A 24,104-nucleotide genomic window follows, 5' to 3' on the forward strand; every position below is an offset into this window, starting at 1 on the left:
GTACTTTGTGATCTCTGTTAGTGGCCTGTGCACCCTACAATATGCCTCCACATGATAACTGAACAGAAAATTCAAAAGGAACATTCACCCTGTTTCATGATAGGAGAATCAGGGTGGGTTTGGATGGGCAATTGGGAGCGGTGCGGTGCGTTTAGCTTACCTTTTGTCTCACGCTACAGTATCGCTACAATATCTAATCTCACCGCCACCGCTGTATTTACACTAACCGCAAGTAAACGCACCGCCCATCCAAACTCACCCTCAATCACAGTTAAAGAACCAAAGATTGAACACTGCTGGTAATTGGTTCAACCAGAAGCAAAGTCATAAAATGACAACGAAATAAATGTGCAAATTGTACAAGTCCCAAAACTGTAGAAATGCTTTGATGGGGGTAGTTTTATCTTGATCCGCAAGAGACAAGCACTAACCATTTTGTCTTGGAATGTTCTAATCATGGACTGCTATTTTATCACTGGTTCTCATCTGATTTCATTTTATAAGCATAACATACTGATATGGGTATAATGTGTATACACACAAAACCAAATATTAATTTTGGATAAAGCTCTTTTAAACTTTTGCTTCATCAAAGGTGTTAATATAAGGCAAATAATATATGAAGGACATTCCATATGAACGCAGGCAAAAAAATGAGAGAGATCTTCAATTTTGGAAAACAACAAGGTCAATAATAGCAAAGGAGCAAAATGACAATTGAGTGAAAAAAACAACCTATTCTTTTGATTGCATATATTTTCCTATCAAACTGAAAAAATGACATCAATGAATTGTAAGACACAAAAAGGGAAGATGTTTGGGATTTACATTCTGTAAATTCTACCTACATATCTGCTCATATAATTCACAACTGATACAGGACTTGAATTAGAAATTCAATTGAGAGAACTTTACTCATATTCAAATTGCACCTCTACATGCATGTATTTCCTCATAAGCCGAACAATAGATGAGGTGAATTTGGCCAATATCTGGCATTCCTCGTGTGACTTGGCTTCTGAAATAACCCCAAAAATAATAAGTTTCTTAAGATTTGGGCATCGTTTTAGCAGCTCCTCAATCCAATGCGAGAAGAAGTCATTGATTACAGTCCATCCAAGCTCTAGTACTGTCACATTCTCCAAATTAGAAGAACCTTGGAGACCATAATGCATGAGACCATCTCTCAATTCGTAGCATAATGAAAGATGTTTCAATTGTGGAAAACAAACAGCAATTGTTTCCAAATCAATACCCTCATCATAATCATCAAAGGTGACGTCCCAAAGCCGGAGCTTCCTCAATTTTGAGGATCTTGAAATCATCTGGTAGAACCTTGTCCAGATTATTGTGAAGCTACTTACATCAACAACCTCAAGATTGTCAACGGTCTCAGCAATGTCAAGATGTATCACACTAACATCATCAATCTTAAAATATTTCAAAGTGCCTTTCCCAATCAATTCAAAAACCTCAAGGGCACAATCCCTCAAGTGCAAACGCTCAATACTATCAGTCTCCAGGATAAATTTATCCAAACTAATAGCTTCAACATAAATACTCTTTAGTGTCGGGCTACTCAGTTCAACCGTCACCTGTGCATCTGATATTGCTATCTCTGGGTCAACAAGCTCCAAGCTCTCAAGCTTTGGACATGCAGTGAGTAATAGGCTCAAATCCAAAGCTGAAATACAAACATGACTCAGAGAGAGGGACTTCAAACAAGGGAATCTCTGAAAATTAGGTTCAACACCTGTTATAGAATTGTGGGCTACTGCCAATATTTCCAGCTTCTGCCTCCCACATATTGCAAGAATGTTAACATTTGGGCTAGTCGGGACATTATAAAACAACCGGCGCAAGGTTTCTCGGGTATACATGAACCACGCAATAACAGTTGAAGCCGTGAACTCACCAGCATCATCCATCAAAATAGACAAGCCTTGCAGTCCTGTAGTTTGGAATATTGTTCGAGTAATCAAGATCTCTAATAGTATAGGTGAAATATCACAATAAGCAGGCCAATCATTAGAATTAAATGCTAAGGTGTGAAGATGTTTCCGATAAGCTTCACGCCATTTTCGACATGTTGCAGAGGCTATCACCACATCCCGGGCACCTTCAAGGTGAGATAAAATATTTCCAATTACTTCAACAGGTAGATGCTCCATTTCCAACAAAGATCAAAAGCCTTAAACCCGCTATTTGGATTTCTAAATATACTCAACTAGATATAAGCAAACAACACATATTCTTCACTGCTCAACAAACAAAGTTGAATGGGTTGAGAATTCGTCACCAAAATCTTGTTTCCCGGCACTGAAAATTGGTCTGTACAATAAAACAAACACAAAAGCTACTCAAAAACATGATTTTGTGGCAGTATTGTAAATAATTATCTAGACTAGCTATATTATGGCATATTGGTATAGTTACAGTGTAAGAAATATATTCAGAAATTCCTAAACATATTCTCCTCTCTTCCTCTATTCTCTCTCTTTTTCTTTTTATATTCTGCACTCAAGATTTAGGCTCCTATCAGATTTTTAGTTAGATCTCCAAACATATTCCATATCCAAATAAAACAAAGTCTAGCATATAAAATTTAAAAAAGAAAAAAAAACTTGTTGGATTTCAAGAGGAATTTGGAGTATCATAATATCGGGTTTTTTAACTAAATAATATTAAAAAGATATATATATACTGAAATGGCATGTTCCAAAAATTATGTACCAAAATGGTACATTCAAAGGGGTGGAGGGTGGTGCATAAGTGGCACCACCCTGGATTCCGACATAATGGGATATGATGTCTATCTGATAGGCGGCACCAGTGACCCCTATTTGATAGGCGGCACTGGTGGTGCCTTTCTGAGATAGGCGGCACACCTAGCATTTTACCCTCCACTCCCCCATCCGGCTCAATTTTAAAGTATCAGTGCCGCCTCTCTTGTTCTGCTTTTTTTTTTTTAAACTGATACTTTAAATTAAGCCGAATGGGGGATAGGGGAGAGGAAATGCTAGGTGTGCCGCCTATCAGATAGGCACCACCAGTGCCGCCTATTAGATAGGGGTCACTGGTGCTGCCTATCACTTTGCCACCACTACTAAAATATTATATTTTTTTTTAACTAAATTATGTCAGAATCCAGGGTGGTGCCGCCTATGCACCACCCTCCACCCCTTTGAATGTACCATTTTTGGTACATAATTTTTGGTACATGCCATTTCAGTATTTTTTTAAATATTATTTAGGTTAAAAACCCATAATATCAGCAAGATTCCAATTAAATAAAGGACCAAAATTGACCATAAGATGAAGGATCAAGGCCAAAATCATGTATCTAAGTACTTTAAAGTGTGATTTTTACAATCTAGAATCACTTCAATAACTCAGACAAGATAACAAAAATATGGCTTAATACAGAATTATCCAAGAATTCAAAATACCCATCAAACCAGATAGAAGACAAATAATGATTCAAAGAGAAAAAAAAAACATCAAAAATTAAATTTTAGCATCTGGGCATATAACAAAATAAGTCAAATATGTACGGAAGAAAATTTTGAAATATATAGAAACAAATCAATCAAAAGCAAAATAAACCAGCCAAAAGAGATAAAGAACTTACCAGAAATCAGAGGGGAAAAAAACAGGGTTTTCCAAATGACAGTAACTAATGATTTGAAGTGAGGGATAAGGTTTTGGTGAAGAGTTAGATTCAAAGTATTTCAATGCTTTTTCTCATTGGATTTTTGAAATTTATTTGAAAACGCAACTCACACGACAACATTCCTTTCGTTCTCCTCTCTTTATGCAACCCTGGCTTGGCCGCCGTAGCGGTTTAATTTCACGCCAACGTGGGTCCACTCTCTCTCCTTTTTCCTCTGTCACGCTTGTATAAATATATATTTACTTTAAGGGTTAGTTAATTCGGTATTTATATTTTTTTTCCAATTAGGTATTTATTTTAAAAATATTAGTATTTAAGTTTTAACACTATTAAGTAAAAAAGTTTTATCCAATCAACACTTGACAAGTGTTTTTTCAGTGTCTTTTTATTAAGTTAATTTTTAATATATTTTGTATTGTTTTTTATTATACATAATATAATATTAATAAACTAAAAAAATTGAAAACTCAAAAAATGAAAAAACTCATCTCTTCCTATCCTTTCCCTCTCCTCCTCCCTCTCCATGTCCATCTCTAATCAGATTTTTCACATTCGAAGATGAAGAAACAAAGGGATTGAAAAAAAAAGTGTTCAAAAAAGTGAAAGAAAATGATAAAATTCATTCATGGAAGGCAAAAAAGTGAGAAGTGAAGAGTTGAGAGCTACAGGAGCTTTTAAAGTTTAATGGGGTTTCCCTACACCTATAAGGAGAATGGTGAGGGAGAAATGGGAAGGGGGAGAGAAGGGGAGAAATGAGGAGGGAGAGTGTAATGACTCGATTTTTAGTGTGGTCGGAAAATATAGTTTTGGAATTTTATTTTTGTAAATCAATTCTATAAATATAAAATAAGAATATTTATGAATTTAATATAAAAATATATTGAAAATCGGTTAAGTAATTTAATTGAAAAAATAATTAATTAAAGCTTAGAGACTAAATGGTAAAAGTTCAATTGCTATTGAATTTTAATTAAGAAAAGACTTAAGGACTTATATGGTAATTATCCAAAAGACTAAAATAGATATTTAACCATTATTTTCTTATAATTAATGGAATGATGATGTTGATTTCAATTTAATTAATTAATGTTTGATTAATTATAATAATAACTTAATTAAATTAACTAATTAAGGTTAATTAATATTTAACCGTGGTATAAATACTAAAGTAAGTGAAAAAAGATGATAATTCATCATCTTCTCCACCGTGGTATGTACGTATGTATGAGATTATGCTATGTATAGGAAGTATAGTGTCCCTAATGAAAGAATATAAAATTAGATTACGGTCCAAAGCTAAATATCGAAAAATATGCATATCTTGAGTATAGAGATTAAATTGAATAAAATGCAAAATATGTGTGGCTTTGTATTTAGATGTAGACCGAACGAAATCTAATATTGTTGTATTTATTGAATTATAGATCGTAATGAAAGACGACGTTGAACTGTCCCAAGAGAATATGTATGTACGTATGTATGTATGTATGTATGTATGTATGTATGTATGTATGTATGTATGTATGTATGTATGTATGTATGTACGTAGTATGTACGCTAGAGGTGCTCATGGGCCGGGCCATGAGCACCTCTAATGTACGCATGTATGTACGTATGTATGTATGTATGTATGTATGTATGTATGTATGTATGTATGTATGTATGTATGTATGTATGTATGTATGTATGTATGTATGTATGTATGTATGTATGTATGTATGTATGTATGTATGTATGTATGTATGCGGAAAAACCCAATTTTCAGGGTTTCTGAGCATTCTAAAATTTATAAATACATATTAGAAGAGAACCTAAAAGAGCACACAGAGAAGAACAAAGAAAAGATTGGAAGAAAGCCACCAAATTCAGCTAAGAAGCAGATCTCCTTCAAGATTGAAGATCTCCATTCAATTTCCTTAGAAGTTTTACATGGCCTGGTGAAATGGCCGTATGACCCACACGGCCTGGACACACGGGCGTGTCCTTGGCCGTGTGGATCCTGGGACTTAATTTTTCTAAAAATCAACAGAGGCATGGTCTAAAACAGTCCACACGGGTGTGTGACACAGCCGTCTGGACCACACGGCCTGGACACATGGCCGTGTCCTAGGCCGTGTGAAACCTAGAGCTAATTTTTTCAATTTTAAGACAAGTCAGAGAGTTATATGGGCTAGGCATACGGCCGTGTGTGAGACACGGTCGAGCCACACGGGCGTGGAAGAAGCGAAAGAGGTTGTACACGGCCATGCGAAACGACCGTGTGGTACACACAGTCTGGACACAGGGGCATGTCTAAGGCCGTGTGAAGACTAGACTTATGTTTTTAAAGCGCACACGGGCTGAAAGAGAGCCACACGGGCGTATGACACAACTGTGTCGCCCACCACAGGCCTTCTACGACCATGTCTCCTTTTTTTAACCCTAAACCCTAAGTTCTACTTCTTCGATTTCCCCAACAACCTTAAACGCCACCGCACCCCTACCTTCCACACTTCCGGCCACCGTAGCCTGATTTTCCCTCTTCTCTCCCTTTTCTTCACCTTCCTACCCAGTCGCACAACCAACCACACCGCCCCTCTCCTTTTTCCTTGTCTTTCGTAAGCCACACAACCCCACAGCCCCCTCACCCCACCTCGTCGCCCAGCACGCCTTTTATACCCACCAGCCTCTCCTCCTTTTCCAACCGTAACCCACCTCCGCACCCTGGACCACCGCTCGTCGCCGCCGTTTGCTTCGGCCTTCACACCGTTGGTCACCCCTTTTACCTTTCTTTTTTCTTTGTTTATTTATTTAAGCCTTTAATCTTTATTATTTAGTTTATTTTTTGTAGTTATTTTAGGTTGGTAGTTCTAACTTATTCTTATCAGTTCTTTTTGCATTAAGCCATATTCTAATTTTATTTATTTAGTTGAATTTATTTTTCCTTTTTGTCATTTGTTATGATTTTTCTTGTTCCTTTACGGTCTACTGTTTTTGTTTTTTCAATTTTATTATTGTTCTTTTTCATACTATGTTTTTGTTTGGTATTAGCATTTTACTTATTCATTTTATTATGTTCAAAGTTAATTTCTTTATCAGTACCATTGTTGAGCTTCACTTCAATTTTTATTCCCTATTACCTTGCATCTATTATAGTGATGTTCGTCCATTTAATGTATTGCTTTATTCCAGGTACACCATGGCGAACACGCGTAGCAAGGCTAAGGTTGTCGTTTCCATTTTAAAAAAGCGGAAGACCCCTGGCATGACCTCCTCCTCAAATGCCTCAGCAGAGGGTCACCACTCTTTTCTTCGATTTTCAGCGGACCCCCAAGAGCACTTATTCCAACTCCTTCGAGTGCGATCTCTTGGTTTGGGCCGATGTATAGATAGGGCCGCTTTGGAGCAGGTCCACCTCGTTGACCTTGTTCAGGCTTTTCTTACCACAGCCCTACGGGATCAATTCTTCTTGATCGTCGAGCCCACCTACATGAAGCTGACTTTAGAGTTTTGCTCAACATTTCATCTTCAGCATGCGATGTCATCGCATGACGAGCAAGGCGCCATCACTTTTAGAATCGGTGGCCTAGTGCGCCATATGAGTGTCCCTGAGTTCGGCGCTGTTTTGGGCTTATATACCAAGGAGTTTATGAGTGCCGAGAACTTCCTCTACTTACATCGGCACATCCACTACTCGCTTTCTTGTTGTTGGGTAGATCTTATGGCGAGTATCATACCTTATGACGCGAGCTGCTCGAAAGCTACTTCTCTCCCTCCGGCTTTGCGGTACATTCATGCACTGTTAGCTCATACTTTGACCAGTAGGAAAGAGAGCATCGGCGTCATCAGTACTACCGATGCATACTTTTTATGGAGCATAGCCACCGGGCATATCTTTGATTTGGCCTATTTCATCGTCCTAGCTTTCCGCCATTAGACAGATCGCTACAGGAAGGGCCCTATCTGTTTAGGTCCTTACATGACTCGACTCGCTCAACACTTCGGTCTCCTCGGCACACTGGAGCAGTCATCTACACTTACTCTCATCGGCCAGATGTCCCCACAGGGAATCTCGACCATGATCTATATGAGGATGATAGATAGGCTTCGTGAAGTTGATCCTATTCAGTACCATTTACTTCATTCTGACTCTAAGAATGACCCAGAGAACTTCAATAATGATGTCCCACTGCATCACGAGGATCCACCTCATCCTCCATCTTCGAGTCACTGTCTTGTTCCTTTTGCTGCCACTTTGACGGACCTCTCCGAGCGTTTCACTCGCTTCGAGCAGCAGTGCTTTCAAAGGTTTGACAATATTGATGTGACATTACAGTAGATCTATCAGCGTCTCCATATCTCCTCCTCAACGTCGACGACTCACGATGCTGATGTTTCTAATGATGAGAACCATTGAGTCTATTTTCTTTTCTTTTATTATTATTTTTTCTTTTATTTTTAATTTTCTGTTTATTTTTATTTTCTTAGACTTATTTTGTTTTTTATTTTTTGAACTATATTTCTATATTTTTATGGTTGTTTTTACTCGAGTTAGTAACCCTTAATCTTCTTCACTATTTGTGTTTATTTTCTTATTAATTTGCTCGGAATTATGCACTACATCTTGATTTGTCCACACTTCCGCTTTTCACCATTCTGGCAATTTCATCCAATATTCAGGGCAGTTTTAGTTTTCTCCCTCTCTTATGATATTCTGTCTATACTATGATTATTTATGTTTGTACATTGAGGACAACGCACATCTTAAGTGTGGGGAGGTTATTTATATAATTATCAGAAAATCCTTGAATTATGTCTTGTGTTTAAGTAATTTTCTCATACTTCTATTAGAATGAATTTTTATCGATTTGAGATTTTTATTAATGTGTTTTGGATTAATTTGTAGATAATTGTGAATTGGTTGATTTAAACTTAAAGACATGAGAGAATCAAGCATGATAGGCCATGTTTTAGAGATTAAAATTTTTAGGTTGTTTCTCTAAATTTAAGTACTATCTTGAAGTTTGAAATTTGCAAGATTGACATCAAAAACCATAAATTTTTGTGAGATTTTGAGCCTTTAGAGCATACATTTTTCTTGCTCATTTTTTTATTATTGGTTATGAGTGTCATTATTAGTTTGTTATTCTAGAACTTACTTCGATTATGCATGTCGAGACCACACCTTTGATTTGATATACTGATATGATAAACACACATAGGTTTTAACCCACTTATCCCATAAAAGGCCTACCTACATAATTAACCCTTAGTGAACCTCTTTAAGCTTAACACGCTGTTTCTTGATTTACCCATTAATGTTAACTTATAACTCATTTTTTGTTCATTGATAATTTTTCCCATTTCATTTACTCCATTTTATTGAGATTTGATTTGGTTAATTGCCTGATTAAGCCTTTTGTTTAAGTTGCTAGATTATTTCTTAATATTCTCAACAAAAAAGAAGAAGAAGAAGAAGAAAGTTCAAAATAATAATAATAAATACATATTTACTGATTATTATTTAGTTTTATGTTAATTGAGCTTGAACAGTTAAATTCATATTTTAAGAAGAAGCTCGTGTTATTCTTGAATAGTTTTCGATTGATGTAATTGTTTTTAATTTAACATTTGTTTATTTTCTAGTTTGGTAATTTAACAAATCGATCTCGATTTTAACCATCTTTTTCAGCCTTTCTCCACACCTTTAACCTAAGCCCAATTACAACCGCTTAAAGACCTTTTGATTTGTGTATCATCTCATTTTATAGTGGTGGAGGTTTGATTTTCATGCAAGCCTATAGTAATGACTTTTTATGTTTGACTATTGAGTGCTTATTTTTGAACCTTAAACACTTTGAGTGAATCTTTAGTGAGGATGTCGATTCCTGTTGATTTTGAATTAAAGGTAATTACTTAGATAAGGGGAGATATCTATGTTTTCATGCTTTAAAAATGTTCGACTTGGATTGTTTGAATCTTTAGTGCTCTTTTAGTTGAATTATCAATGTATTATCATTTATAAATTATGACAAAACATTATTGATAAGAATTATAAGTTCAGAAATATTAATTTTAATTATGAGTTGAGGATTTTGCTTGAGGACAAGCAAACATTTAAATGTGGGAATATTTGATAAACCATAAAAGTAACATGTTTTTAATCCCATTTTTAACGCGTTTTTGGATGATTTATTATGTAAATTAGTGAATTTGATTCTCCTAATCCTTTAAATTCATGTTTCTATACTTAGGTGAGCATAGGGGAGTGAAATGAGTGAAAAACAGGCCAAAATCAGATAAAAAGAGCTATTTTCAGGATCTACACAGCCTAGACAAATGCCCGCGTGAACCACACGGGCTGGCGACACGCCCATGTGCCAGCCCATGTCGATTTCACACATTGCTTCCTTTTTACGCGGAAAAACTCAATTTTTAGGGCTTCTGAGCATTCTAAAGTTTATAAATACATATTAGAAGAGAACACAAAAGAGGACACAGAGAAAAAGGAAGAAAAAACTAGAAGAAAGCCACCGGATTCAACTCAGAAGCGGATCTCCTTCAAGATTGAAGATCTCCATTCAATTTCCTTAGAAGTTTTATTGGGTTTCTTTATGTCTTGTTGTTATCCTAACTTTGAGATGGTTTTATTCCAGATTATGAACTAAAGTCCCTAGATACCTAGAGAAGATGAAACCTAAGATGAATCTAATTATTTAATTTCTGAATTACATGATAAATACTTGATTCTTGTTCTCAATTATGTATGCTTATTTAGTGTTTTAATATTTTCAAGATATTAATGCATGTTTAATGTGCTTATTTCAGTGGAGCAAAAGTCCCTGTTTAAGAGTAGATCTAGCATAATTGAGTGGAGTTGCATGCAATCCTAGAAATAGGACGACATAAATCTACCCAATTAGAGTCAAATCTAATAGCAGAATCCATAAATCAAATTAATGTGACAATAGGGGTTTTAATTAGAAAGAGATTTAAATTAATCAACTTAGAGTCAGTTGTTTTTACTCTCGAAAGATATATTAACATAATTTAGGAATTTCTACGGATTAGGACACAAGTAAATAAATTGTTTAATTCAGATCCAGAATAATAGGTGGAGTCTAGGTGGATTCTTTCCTGGGTATTGTCTATCTCATTGGTTTTATTCGATTATTTTCCTAATTCACTCTCTATTGCATTCTTAGTAATTAGTTTAGTTAATTTTAAATTAAAAACAATCTCTTCAATTTATCGGCTAAATAATAGAATAACAATAATTACTAGTACTTTTAGTCCTCGTGGATACGATATTCCCTACTCACCATAACTATACCATTGTTCGATAGGTGTGCTTGCATTTGTCATAATTATAGTTAGTTTAGTGGCAATCACGGTCATACTCAACAAATCTCCACCTTGATTCATATTTTCACAATGCCATCTTTGCCAAAGCCCGCCACGGGCCTATCTTGAACTATGCAGGGAATTAACTGAGTCGAATCTCTGCTTAGAGACTGGAAGACTTCTAGCCTTCGACTTGTACACTGCCAAACCACATTAACCCGAGTCTGATTTTCACGAATACAGTGCCCTAACTTTTCAAAACTCGTATCCAAAAAAGAACCTCTATTCAACAAAACAGTCATACATTTTTCCCTCATATGACCAAGTTGCCTCCGCTCCAAACGAGTTGACTTTGACTCCATAACGGATGAGGGATGTCCAATTTTCACCGGTCACTGCAGAACCTTCCACAATATAAAGTTTTCCGGTCCTTTTACCTTTTAACAAAATGAGAGCTCCACAAGATACCTTAATGTTGCTCGACTCGATGTTGATTCTGCATCCTTTCAAGTCTAAAATACTAAATAAGATGAGATTCTTTCGTAAATCGGGTACATACCTGACATCTGAAAGTGTCTTAATCATCTCATCATTGTAGCACTCCTAACCCGTATCCGTTGACGAATTAGGGTTACGAGGAATTACCAAACAGAGCACATGTAACACCCTGAATTTTAGGTCTAGAAGAAATAGGTTTTGAATAAGGGAACAGTTAGAAGGCTGCACATAAATATTTAGTTGAGCAAGGAAATGACATACATGAATGTCTGCTTCAGTGGTTAAGTGATTTAGAAGTGTTTAGAAGTGTCTAAGAAGTCAGGGGTTCAAGCCTTGGCTTATGCAAAATTTTTATTTTAAGTGAATAAAATCCTTGGATCTAGATAGTAGGTTCTTAAATTATTTTGGTTAAAATATGATACAAAGGAGTTGTTGGTCTAGTGGTAAGAGGCGTGTGGAGTGTACATGGGGTCTAAGGTTCGAGTGGTGACGCATTAAAAATGGAGTATTTATTTTGCTACCTAATTCGTGTGGGTGGTAGAGTTAGATTGAATTACTGCTAAATGGAGTTTAAACTGGTCATAGAGAGAATTGAAGAGGGATATTTGGAGAAGATTTAAGGAGAGAATATTGGGATTTGGGGAGGTTGTTGTTATGGAGAGCTATATATCATCTCATTTGTTCCTTGTTCTCGATAGAAGATCGGCGAGGTTTTCAAGGTTTTCATCGCTTTCTCCAACCTACATTACTTTTATTCATAACTAGTGGTGGTCGAGGTTGATCGGCACATTGCCTGGGAACCAAGGGTGTGATGATCATTGATTTTCGGAATAAGAGTGTTCGGAACGAAGGGAATCTGCAAATGGCAACAACCCCAAAAGAACCCGATTTCGTAAACAACATAGAGGAATAATGAAGGGGATATTGTATCGAGGTAATCGTATTTTTTTCGGTAGATATGCTCTTCAAGCACTTGAACCTGCTTGGATTACATCTAGACAAATAGAAGCGGGGCGCCGCGCAATGACACGAAATGTACGCCGTGATGGAAAAATATGGGTATGTATATTTCCAGACAAACCCGTTACGGCAAGACCTACAGAAACACGTATGGGTTCGAGGAAAAGATCTCCTGAGTATTGGGCAGCTGTCGTTAAACCGGGCAGAATACTTTGTGAAATGAGCGGAGTAGCCGAAAATATAGTCAGAATGTCTATTTCAATAGCGGTCCACTGTAACTGTAGAACGGCAAATGCTGAAAAGTCGAAATATGGCGTTGAGACCATATGAATGTGCGATCGCTCGTGTGGAAAGCCAAACCTGTGAATCATTGGCGATAAACTATAGAGGTCTTAATGAGCATTTTCATGGGCTTAGGCCGTAATGGGCCACGTTGGGCTAAATGAGCCGTGTGGGCTCAATGGACTTGTGGGCCCCATACGGATAAAATTCATGATTTGTGGAAAATACTGAACTGGGCTGTGTAGATCTCATAGCCATGGCGAAATCTAGGTTGAACGGGCCGCACGAGCGTGTGAGCCCACTTGGGTCGAGTATTGGGCCTTAGGCCCATTTACATTGTTATGACCATTTGGGTTATTTGAGTCGCTCGAGGCAACTGCGGACCTTTCGAGAGGTTAATAAATGATCGAACTACCCCCATAGGGTAAAATGACCAAATTACCCCCAGAAGGTAAAATAACCGAATTACCCCCACATGGTAAAATGATCGAATTACTCCCACAGGATAAAATGACCGAATTACCCTCACAGGGTAACATGACAGAATTACCCTCACAGGGTAAAATAACCGAATTATCCCCACAGGGTAAAATAACCAAATTACCCCTACAGGCTAAAATAGCTGAATTACCCCTCATAGGGTAAAATGACCGAATTACCCCCATGGGATAAAATGAACAAAATACCCTTGTAGGGTAAAATGATTGTTATACCCCTAGGAGATGAAATGACTGTTATGACTTTATGTTATGTATGACTGATTTTCTCTATTATATGCATGACTATGATTGAGCATGACATTTTGCATACACGTATGATATTATGCGCCGATATATTGTGTAATGACCCAAAATTCACAAGCACCGAAAAAGTACATTATCGGGCCTCCGTATTAGTAAATTGAGTTCGAAAATAATTATTAGAAATATTTATTAGACTAGTTGTGTGTTTAATTAGGTATTAATTGGGTGAATTTAGTTTAATTAAGAGAAATTAAGAAAAAAAGGACTAAATTGATCTAGGGGTAAAAGTTGAATTATAGATTAATAAAAAAATAAAAAGGATTAAAATGGAAATTAAGCCATTAATAAGAAATGGGACGGTAAAAGTGATAAAATCTTAGATTTTTATGTTTTATATATATTATTTTATTATATATTATATTATATTATATTATATTATATTGTATTATATTATATAAGTAAAAAAAAAGATGACAAATGTATGGTAAATATTGAAGACATGTGTAATAGTAATAATTACATGGGTACACTTGTAATAAAAATAAATATGGCTTAATTAATAAGTAAAAGATTTTTTTAATATATTATTATTAATATTATTAGTTAAAATAAAAGATATAAAGTAAAAGAAAGAAAGAAACAAAGAAGAAAAGAAACAGAATAGCTAGAAAAGAAGCAGGGAAAGAGACGAAAATAGGGGAAGATAAGGGGAAAGAAAAATAAAAGGGAAAACTAAGGATTTAAAGCTTCAAGTTAATTGGTAAGCTAAATTTAGCCCTTTCCTCTTCATTTTGATATTTTAAAAGCTTTAAAACAAAATTTTGTTGAAGTTAAGTGGAGGTTATGGAAGTTCATAGGTTTTTGAACATGATTCATTTTGAACAAGTTGTTAAATTGAGGATTTATTTGATAGAGAACTACACCAAAACAGGCTTTTAGCGGCGCTTTTAGTGGCGTTTGGATAAAAAACGCCGCTAAAAATCAAACATTAGCGGCGCTTCTGAAAAAACGCCACTAAATATTGAGCATTAGTGGCGCACTTTGGAAAACGCTGCCAAAAATGAGCATTAGCGGCGTTTTTCAGCAAGCGCCACAAAAAAACCTAAGCCCAACGACGTCGTTTTCTGAGTTTTTGGGGCTTTAGTGACGTTTTTTAAAAAGCGTCGCTAATGCATGGGGCTTTAGCGGCATTTTCCAAAAAGCGCCGCAAAAAACCTAAGCCCAACGACGTCATTTTTTGAGTTTTAGGGGCTTTAGTGGCGTTTTTTAAAAAGCGTCGCTAAAGTATGGGCTTTAGCGGCGTTTTTGGAAAAGCGCCGCTAATGCTATTTTATCTATTTATTATTATTTAATTGGTTTATTTATATTAATTAAAATTCAAATTATTTTTAATTGAATATTCAAAAATTAAAATACTATTATTTAAAATAATTTTAAAGTTTTTTAGGTATATGACTGATTCTTTTTAATTTATATATTATATAATTTCTTATATAATCATAAAAAAGATAGTATTAATTTTAAAATATTGAATTAATTATTATTATTATTTAGGGTTTAGGGTTAAGGGTATATGATTTAGGGTTTAAAGTTTAGGAGTTACTATTTTAAGGTTTATAGATTATGGTTTATAGTTTATGCGTTTAAGGTTTAAGGGTTATGGTTTATGGTTTAAGATTTATAGATTAAGGTTTAGGGGTTAGGGGTTAGGAGTTGAGGGTTAAGAGTTAAGGGTTATGGTTTATGGTTTATGGTTTAAGGGTTGGGGTTTAATGTTTAGGGGTTAGGGGTTAGGGGTTTAAGGTTTATGTTTTATGATTCAATGTTCAGGGGATAGGGGTTAAGAGTTTAGGGTTTAGAGTAATTAGTATTTTTTAATTTATATATTAAATAATTTCTTATATAATTGTAAAGGAGATAATATTAATTTGAATATATTAAAATTATGATTATAGTTTAAATTATTTAAGAGATTTATTATATGGTTTACTTGAGATTTGTTAAATGATGAAATTTTATACAATCAATTAATGCTTTTATATTTCAAAATATTTAATCTAAACCATTTGATATATTTAAATATTAGATTAAAAAACAACGATAAATAAATAAATAAAAAGTAATGATTGGTATGGATGGGTAACTATCTATTTTGCATAGGATCAAATTATAACAAATAAAAATAAAAATTATATAAAAGATTTAAAATTTATCTAATTCTTTTAAATATTACTTAATTTTTCAAAAACTATTTATTTAAAATTGATATGAATTATATAATAATTAAATATAAAATTGTAAAAAAAGTCAATTATTAGCGGCGTTTATAAGAAAAACGCCGCAAAAGGTAAGCAATAGCGGCATTTGGACAAAAAACGCCGCAAATATGTATTTAAAATTTTCAAAACGGCCCGTTTCACTACAAAAATTTAATTTTTAGTGGCGTTTTTGTTGGAAACGCCACAAAAGTTATTCAGTGGCTTTTTTTATAAGCGCCCCAAATATTCTGACGCGTGATTTTCATTTCAAATTCCCGCTAAAAATCCCTTCTGAAATTTTGCTCAAATGCTTTTTAAACTTTTTCATCTTCCTTTTAATTGTTTATTCCATCAACTCGTCTCGAAGTCTCAAACCGATTCAATAGCAGTGAGTTGACTTAGCAGCCGCTTATTTCCGTATGGGGATGGAAACGAAGGATGAGTTCACGACTCGCGAGCCAGAGCAGGCCCAAGTGGGATCTCGAGGACCGAGGTTAGTAATTAACGAGATGGTGATGAGGAACTTCAAGTCTTATGCCAGTGAGCAGCGCGTCGGTCCCTTTCACAAGGTTATATTTTCTTTTATCGTTTAATTTTATAGTTTTATTTGGTTTCTAGTAAAGTTTGGAAATTGAGAAGGAAAATTGCAAAATTTATGTAATAATTTCGCGAACTCAACTTGGAAATTGAGAAGGAAAAATGAAGAACTGAGAAGGAAATTAAAAATTGCATGACTTCAACTCGAATAGCTTTCTTTTTTTTTCCTCCTCTTTGTTGTAATTTTAACGATTTCCTTTTGGTTACTAAGAAAGCACTGGAAACCGAGAAAGAAAATTGCAGACTGATGAAATTATCTCAAATTTATATTTTCGATTACTTTTTTTTTCATAGTTAGATGTAGAAAGTAAGCTTTTAGTTAGTTTGTTAGTAGTCTAACTCCTGCTTGGTTGCCAAGAAAAAAAAATGTAAAATGAGAAAGAAAATAAAAATGATATGATAATTGCACGAATTGAATTTGAGATAATTTATTTTTTCTGTTATCAGTGTTTCCTTCTTCTAGTTGCGAGAAAGAGGTGGAAAATTGAGTGGGAAGTTGCTAGTCTATATGAAAAGTTCTAAAATTTAACTCAAATTAAAAGTAACAACAAGTTTACATGACTTGTGTTAAGCATCCAACCTAAAACCAATTGGCTATAAGTGGAAGGGCCTGATTTAATGTATTTAATGGGTGCTCGAAGTCAAACAAATTTATTTAAGGTAGCTGAGATCCAACCAACTCCAGCCTTAAAAAACAGAAAGAAAAAAGAACAGAAGAGATTTTTTGACCCTGTTCTGGTTAGCTGTTATGAGATTCTTGCAGGTTCTTCAAATGCAATTGCAAATTTTGATAGTAATATACTGCTAACAGAAGCCTGCAACTAGAAAGACAAGGAGCATGTCGAGATTCTCATTTCAGTGACTGTGCTTCTATTTGCAACAATAATGAAAAATTTAAAGGTCAGAAAACTTATGTTGAATACGAACATGCCTAACGTTTTACCAACTCAAACCAAAAGAAAAATCGGATAGCTTATTTGTTTAATTATTACGTAAAAGATGATTATTTGCTGTCCATGTTCCTATTAGTAGCCTTGTGCACTTCTCTTACATGTCTTCGGAATTCATAACCTCTAATAGTACTCAAAATTATGCTCTTTAAGTCCAAAACAAAATTACGTATTTTCTTAGCTCTTTAAGGTCATGCAATTAACCCTTTTTTTCTTATTTCTGCTTTCCTTCTATTCTTTTATGTATTATTTTCTTATTATTGAAACCAGAATGTGTTTTATTGGACAGGTGCGTGCAGTTCGCTGTGACAATGGAGAAAAGACTGATATCTCTAGAGTCTTTTTGGTTGAACAAGTAAAAGGAATGTTGGATAAGATTCAACAGAACCTATTCGATGTGGCAAAACAAAAAAGAGATGCCTGCATTGAAGTTGTAAAAACGTGGGATGAGTTTGTAAAACCTGTATTTTGTTAGGCAACAACATGAGCTGGATCATATTCTAATCTCTCGAGGCATATGTAGCTCATTTTTCTTAAATGATGTTTTATGTTTTGTATATATAGGAGGTGGAGAAAGATGTGAAAGCTCGAACAAGGGGTGAGATGGGAGCAGCTAAGTCTCTTTGTACCCCATTCGAACAACCTGAACTCTCAGAAGGTACTTGACTCCATCCATGCAGGCATTTATTTTAAATAATTTAAAGAATATGAAATTAACCCTTTTCCATCCAAATTTCTTTAGAGCAAACAAGGTTTTATATATAAAATTATATATATATTGTCAATGATTATGTTTGATTAATTCTGCTGGAGTTCAGAACCTTGACAGAGCTGCTATATAAGAAGCTTAATTGGCATTTCAATTTTTCAATTCATCTATAGATAAAATAACATTTAGTCTTTAAATTTGTCAAATTTAAACCCTGATTAAAAAAATAATTTATAAAATAATTTTTAATTTTTTTAATCAAATAGTTAAACCCTGATTTTGTTTTGGACTGCATTGATAACATTGACACAAAGGTATCATCGTGACTTATGAACTTTCAGTTTTACCTATTGGCTATAAGAATTCTATATAACGTTGCAGTCAAATATTGGCTTTTCACCATATATAGAACTCCTAATTTCTTTATGTGGTTCATGTTATGCTCTAATTTATGTTTTATTTTTCATTATTATGATAGTGCATGGCTAATCCTTCTATATGCTTGTTTGATATTGCACCCATCTAAAGCACGAGTAAGCAAGCAACATAAGTTATTCAGCTGAAGGATTAGGATCAACTTTGCTACTTAGTATGTACGAAGGTTAGGTTTTGCTTCTAGATACGTATTTTATTTTAGTATCAGTAGCTTTAGGTTATGAAATATTTATGTTTTTGTATTTTTATTATTTATTGTGATTTGAGCTTCTGGCATTTTATATTATTGATTCTGAATACGGTGAAGTTGTTTTGGAGTTGCCAATCATTCTAAAATGGGGGCTCTTTGCGTCTGTGGCTTTTGAATCTACACTTGCTACTGCAGTTTTCTGGTGGTTGCTGATCTTATGATTGGTGTTTACTTTGGGGCCTTGTCCAATTAGATTTTATTTGGTTTGGAAAAACTTTAATATCTTATGCTTGTATTTGTTATTTTGGATATCCAATTTTACTCTTGTTTATCTATTGCATTAAGAAGACATTGTTTAGGGGTTTATTTCCTGATATCATTCACTTTACTCTTTCTCAAATTTTTGCTTCTAGGTGAGACATCGTTTAAGGAAAGATCATGGGATTGAGGGTGGAATTCCTGTTGTTTTCTCTTTAGAGAAACCTAAAGCTCAGCTGCTTCCTTTTAGAGGACCAAGTGGTGAGGAAGACAACCCTTCAGATTATCAAGTGAGGATGCTTGCTTCTTACTTTTGCAGTTTTAAAGTACTCTGTTTGATCACCTAACATCATGCAGTGGGGAAATTCATCCAATATATTGAAGCAGAATTTGAAATGAGAATTGAAAGTACATTTGGATGGAGCTAAAGTTGTGTTTCTTTTAGCAATATATTTGAACTTGCTGGTGTTAGGTCCCTGGTTTTTGCTATCTCTAGATTTAAGGGTAGAAGGAAAAGGAAAATATTTAGGTCTACATTAGTATGTAATCTACATGTTTAATCCAACAATTTAATGTGTTATTCTACTGTCAGTTAGTACCTGGGCAGGTTCAACAATTTAATGCATTGTATTTTTTATTAGCTTGCAATGTGTATAGTCATAGGAGGTTCAACTAGTCAGTTTGTTTTTCAAATGTATTATTTATTTTAATTTTGATTCTAAATTTTTATTTTACTTTAATATTTACGACAACTTGAGTTCTAACTTTTAGATTTTAATTGTGTTATTAATTTATTATTTTAAATTTTAAAACTAAATTCATTCATTTTTATATTTAGTTTTAAAGTTAAAATTTTCATAGAAAATTTAATTTAAATAATATTTTTTATTTATCCTTAAAAAGTATATTTAAAGTTCAAAATTAAAAAATATAATATAATATAATATTTGATTAAAATAAATTTTTTAAAGGTTATGTTTTTAGTGGCGTTTTTGTGAGAAGCGCCGCTAAAGGTTTGTTCTTTAGCGGCATTTGAATGAAAAGCGCCGCTAAAGATATTATTTGATTAAAATATTTTTTTTAAAGGTTAGGTTTTTAGCGGCGTTTTTTTGCGAGAAGCGCCGCTAAAGATATTATTTGATTAAAATAATTTTTTTTAAAGGTTATGTTTTTAGCGGCGTTTTTTGCGAGAAGCGTCGCTAAAGGTCATGATCTTTAGCGGCGTTTGTGGCAAAAGCGCCGCTAAAGGTCGTGGTCTATAGCGGCGTTTGTCGAAAAGCGCCGCTAAAGGTCGTGGTCTTTAGCGGCGTTTGTCGGAAAAGCGCCGCTAAAGTTAGCGACGCAGTCTTTAGTGGCGTTTTTTCTGGCGCTTGTAAAAGCGCCGCAAATACTTGTAGCGGCGCTTTTTAGCGCCGCTAAAGGCCTAAAAAAGCGCCGCTAAAAGCCTGTTTTGGTGTAGTGGAGTTTCTAGTTAGAGTTGATAAAAGGATTAAATTGTGAACTAGACTATAAGTTTTGAATTTTAGGGATTAAATTGAGGAAAATTCAAAATTAGTGAAAAATGCTGAATAATTTGTAGATAAATTTGAGTTTAGAAGAAATTTGAATAGAAATAGAGTGTGAATTAAGTTAGAAAAATAAGTAAGCTTAGTTAGAATTAAGTTGGGAATAAGTACGAATTGAATAAGAATTTTATTATTATTATTATTATTGTTAATATAATTATTATTATTATTATTTTTAATGATTGTAATTAATAGTGAAAATAATTATTATTTTCGTAGCTAACAAGGAAAACGAGGCATCGGCATCTAAAGGAAAAGAAAAGATCGTTGAGGAGTAAACGCGTATTAGGGTTTGTATTACTATAACTTAATCTATTTAATAAATGCTATATTGAAATTGTATTCATAAGACATTTAAAGGAAGGTAAGTATTAACATTTGAAATTAAGTAAGAATATGTGTGAATATTGAATTATATGTGAATTGAAATAATAGATGTTTTGTATTGATTGAATATTTGAAATTGTTGTGGAAATGAATTCGAAATTGGAAAAGTAAAATAATACCCTATTAACTTATCGGACTAGATTGGATACAAATGGCATGCCATAGGATTTGTGATGTGATGAGGAGATTTGTAGTTCGGTAGAAGATGACTATGTTATTATATGCTTGGTTTATCGAAGAGGCATTAAATGCCTTATTGGTGTGTTTGGGAGGATATGATATCTTGGTGTGTTATGGAGGATTTAAATTATTCCCGGTGTGTTTAGGTTGGATATTTTGGTGTGTTTGGGTGGAATCCGCGTATCTGTCAGAGTCCGAGCCTTGTTAATAGGGTAAATAATTGAGATGGAAAGAGATGGAAATTTGAAAATGAGATTAGTTGATTTGACATTATTGAAAAATATGAGAAAGAATGTATGATATAAATTATGAATTGATTTAGTATGTAAATATTTAAATATATAAATTTAAGATTTATGGAATGATATATGAATATTTATATTTAGTTTAAAGTGATTTTAAAGACTATGGTCAATATTTGAAATTTTATTATTATTAAATAGTTTAATTTATAGTAATACCACTTGAGTATAAAATACTCATGTCACGGTTGTTTCGTCTTGCGAGTTGAAAAGGGTTAGAGTCTCAGTTTAGTATCCAGGACAATCCCGACTCGACATAAAGATTTTGGTGATGTTTTCTTCCTTTAAGAGAAAGTGGCATGTACATAGGATTTATAATAGTTATTTTGGCATGTTATATAGTTTTGTTGTAAAGTAAGATATTATGTGTTTTGATGATTATATTAGAAAAATGGTATAAGTTATTTTTATAGCATTGGTATCAAGTTGAAATGGCTTAGTTAGTTTTATGTGTTAATTAGAAATGATAATAGGATTTTATTTACTTAAGTTGTTATGTCTATATGTCAAGTAGGATTAAGTATATAAATGCATTGGTTGAAATCTTGAAATTGGGTTGGTTATGTTTGAAATTTTGCGGGGGTTTAATGTAAAAATAAGTCGAAAATCTTTGAAATTTTTATAAAAAAAAATGAATGAAATCAATTAGTACAAATTTATAACAATTTATGAATTATTTTAATATGTTGGTTATTTATTTCGATTTATTTGTAAATTGTTTGATATGTCCGGTAATGCCTCGTAACCCTGTTCCGGCGACGGTTTGGGGTTAGGGGGTGTTACATATTGCATGGGGATGGGTTGTTATATTTAGAGGAAGTGTACCGTACTAACAAGGTTGCATGGGTCTCCCAAGACGACTGTGGATCTACTAATGGCTATATGTCATTTATTTTACTGGCAACTTTGCTGCAATACTGTTTAGTGCCATAACCGGTGCTAATCTTAGTGTGTCTGGCTGGGTGGGTCGATTTTATCCCCACATAGTGTGTTTGGCAGAACGGAGTGGTGTGTAGAGGCTGGATTGGGTAGGATTTCTAACTGCATATCTGCACTGATTAATGATATTGTACTGTTACTGCATCAATTAATGATATACATACTATTCACTGTATGACTGATATCTGTTACTATTATGGGCCAAGGCCCCACTGATACTATTACTGAAATTGGGCTAAGGCCCACATTGTTACTGTATTGGGCTAAGGCCCACACTGTCTTATTCTTGAATAGGGCCAGTGCCAGGTATGCTTGCTTGTTGTATCTTGATTGGTGATAGGGATTACACTGAGTTTCGTAAACTCACTTTTTCCTTTTAACCGTGCAAGTAATCCTCAGTCATAGGCGATTTGGTGCTGCAAGGGACTCGGAGGTGGCCACATAACTGCAGCTGTGCTACACTTGCTTTGATTTAAAATTAAAGTTTGTATTGGGTTTTGTTTATGTAATAAGGTCATTTATGTTTGTTTAAATTTTTAATTGGGCTTTTGCTTACTTATTTTAAACTCTAGTTTAGCAGAAGACGAATTTTCAAAATAATTATTGTTTTCAAAGACACGAAATTTAAACATTAGAGTTTTCAAAAGCTTCCGCGATTTTTGATCAACCTTTTATAACAATAGCAGATAACAAGGTAAACGTTTTTGACTAGATGATTTGTTAAATAATAATAAAGGGGTTTTTAAACCTAGAAACGAATTTTTACCAACAAGTTCAATTTTTGCTAAACACCTCAATGTGATACCGCCAGATTCGGCCATAACTCCTAAGCCGGGTTTGGGGTGTTACAACACAACTCAAAATAGGTAGTCTTTGCATTTCAAGTTTGTAAATCAATCACATCAATACTCTTATCTTATTCAAATATCGAAGCTTAATACTACTATTCTCATATCGTTCGCATACTAAAATTTTTTTTCAATCTAATAAAAATATAAAATATATATTGAGCATATCTCCAAACATACATTCGGCATAAGTAATTTCACTAAATGGTCAAACATAAAATTTTAAACATCAAAGTCATATGCGCATTTTACTTAATTGATATGAACCATTTAAAGAAAATGCATAATTCAAATCTTAGTACATTCAAGTTACAAATTCATTCACTAAGCCAACCCACGTACACTTAACCATTCATCTCATGGACTAATAGGCTAGCATAATAATCAAGCATCATTTCGAAGCCAAATATACATCTTCTCTTATCACATGATTATGCGCATATGACCATGTCAAATTGGAATCATTTTGAGCACAAATAATAATTAAAAGTTCACCTACTTCACATGCCTAAAATATACTTATACAACCAATCAATTAATTACATATAAATATTTAGTCAACCAAATATCTTCCATACATAACACTTTAACTATAATCGTTATGTGTCACCCTAATATGAACTTAAATATCTAACGATTCAAACACATTTTATGCATATATATATCATCACAAACCTATTCAAGATATCCCCAAAATTGACCTTATCATAGACATATACATATATGTATATATTCAATTTACCTTTATTTAAATCGAACATGAATATGCATTATTTACTAATTATCACTCTATTTATAAGTCAATAATTAGCCAAACCAAATACTAATTTCATAAATCATAGCAAAATTATCACATAGCATTTGAAACCACACCAAAACAATTTATCAAAACAATCAAGTAACACATTCGTTTCTTATTGAACTGAATTATATAATCATCCATCACAAGCATATATCAACATTAGTTAATTTATAAGTAATTCATGATATATTCAATCAAACCATAA

At 33.8% G+C, this 24,104-nt stretch overlaps 2 protein-coding genes across 13 annotated transcripts; one reads left to right on the plus strand and one right to left on the minus strand.

Moving 5' to 3' along the window:
* Window positions 1-722: 722 nt before the first annotated feature.
* On the minus strand, window positions 723-3,887 carry LOC105799218 (F-box/LRR-repeat protein At1g67190). 3 transcript variants are annotated; one of them, XM_012629652.2, is made up of 3 exons: window positions 3,632-3,887; window positions 2,229-2,331; window positions 723-2,119 (listed from the first exon to the last, which is right to left on the minus strand). In XM_012629652.2, exons 2-3 carry the CDS (start codon window positions 2,248-2,250, stop codon window positions 912-914), a joined length of 1,230 nt encoding a protein of 409 aa, XP_012485106.1. In that variant the 5' UTR covers window positions 2,251-2,331; window positions 3,632-3,887; the 3' UTR covers window positions 723-911. The 3 variants fall into 3 exon arrangements, with proteins under 3 accessions (XP_012485106.1, XP_012485107.1, XP_012485105.1); XM_012629653.2 differs by lacking the exon at window positions 2,229-2,331; XM_012629651.2 differs by having other exon boundaries at window positions 723-2,331.
* A 12,079-nt stretch (window positions 3,888-15,966) lies between these two features.
* LOC105799220 (structural maintenance of chromosomes protein 4-like) lies at window positions 15,967-21,021 on the plus strand. 10 transcript variants are annotated; one of them, XR_008188605.1, is made up of 5 exons: window positions 15,990-16,306; window positions 17,146-17,234; window positions 17,574-17,942; window positions 18,522-18,594; window positions 19,032-19,622. XR_008188605.1 is itself a non-coding variant. In XM_012629657.2 (3 exons), the coding sequence occupies exons 1-3, from the start codon at window positions 16,157-16,159 to the stop codon at window positions 19,064-19,066; spliced, it is 279 nt and encodes a 92-aa protein (XP_012485111.1). In that variant the 5' UTR covers window positions 15,967-16,156; the 3' UTR covers window positions 19,067-19,622. The 10 variants fall into 10 exon arrangements, 1 of the variants encoding a protein (XP_012485111.1); XR_001135509.2 differs by lacking the exon at window positions 15,990-16,306 and having other exon boundaries at window positions 16,345-17,234; window positions 17,574-17,725; window positions 17,849-17,942; XR_001135508.2 differs by lacking the exons at window positions 17,146-17,234; window positions 18,522-18,594 and having other exon boundaries at window positions 15,968-16,306; window positions 17,849-17,942; window positions 19,032-19,166; window positions 19,234-19,622.
* Window positions 21,022-24,104: the final 3,083 nt, after the last annotated feature.

The sequence above is a fragment of the Gossypium raimondii genome, chromosome 9 (genome assembly GCF_025698545.1).
Source record: "Gossypium raimondii isolate GPD5lz chromosome 9, ASM2569854v1, whole genome shotgun sequence".
NCBI lineage: Eukaryota > Viridiplantae > Streptophyta > Magnoliopsida > Malvales > Malvaceae > Gossypium > Gossypium raimondii.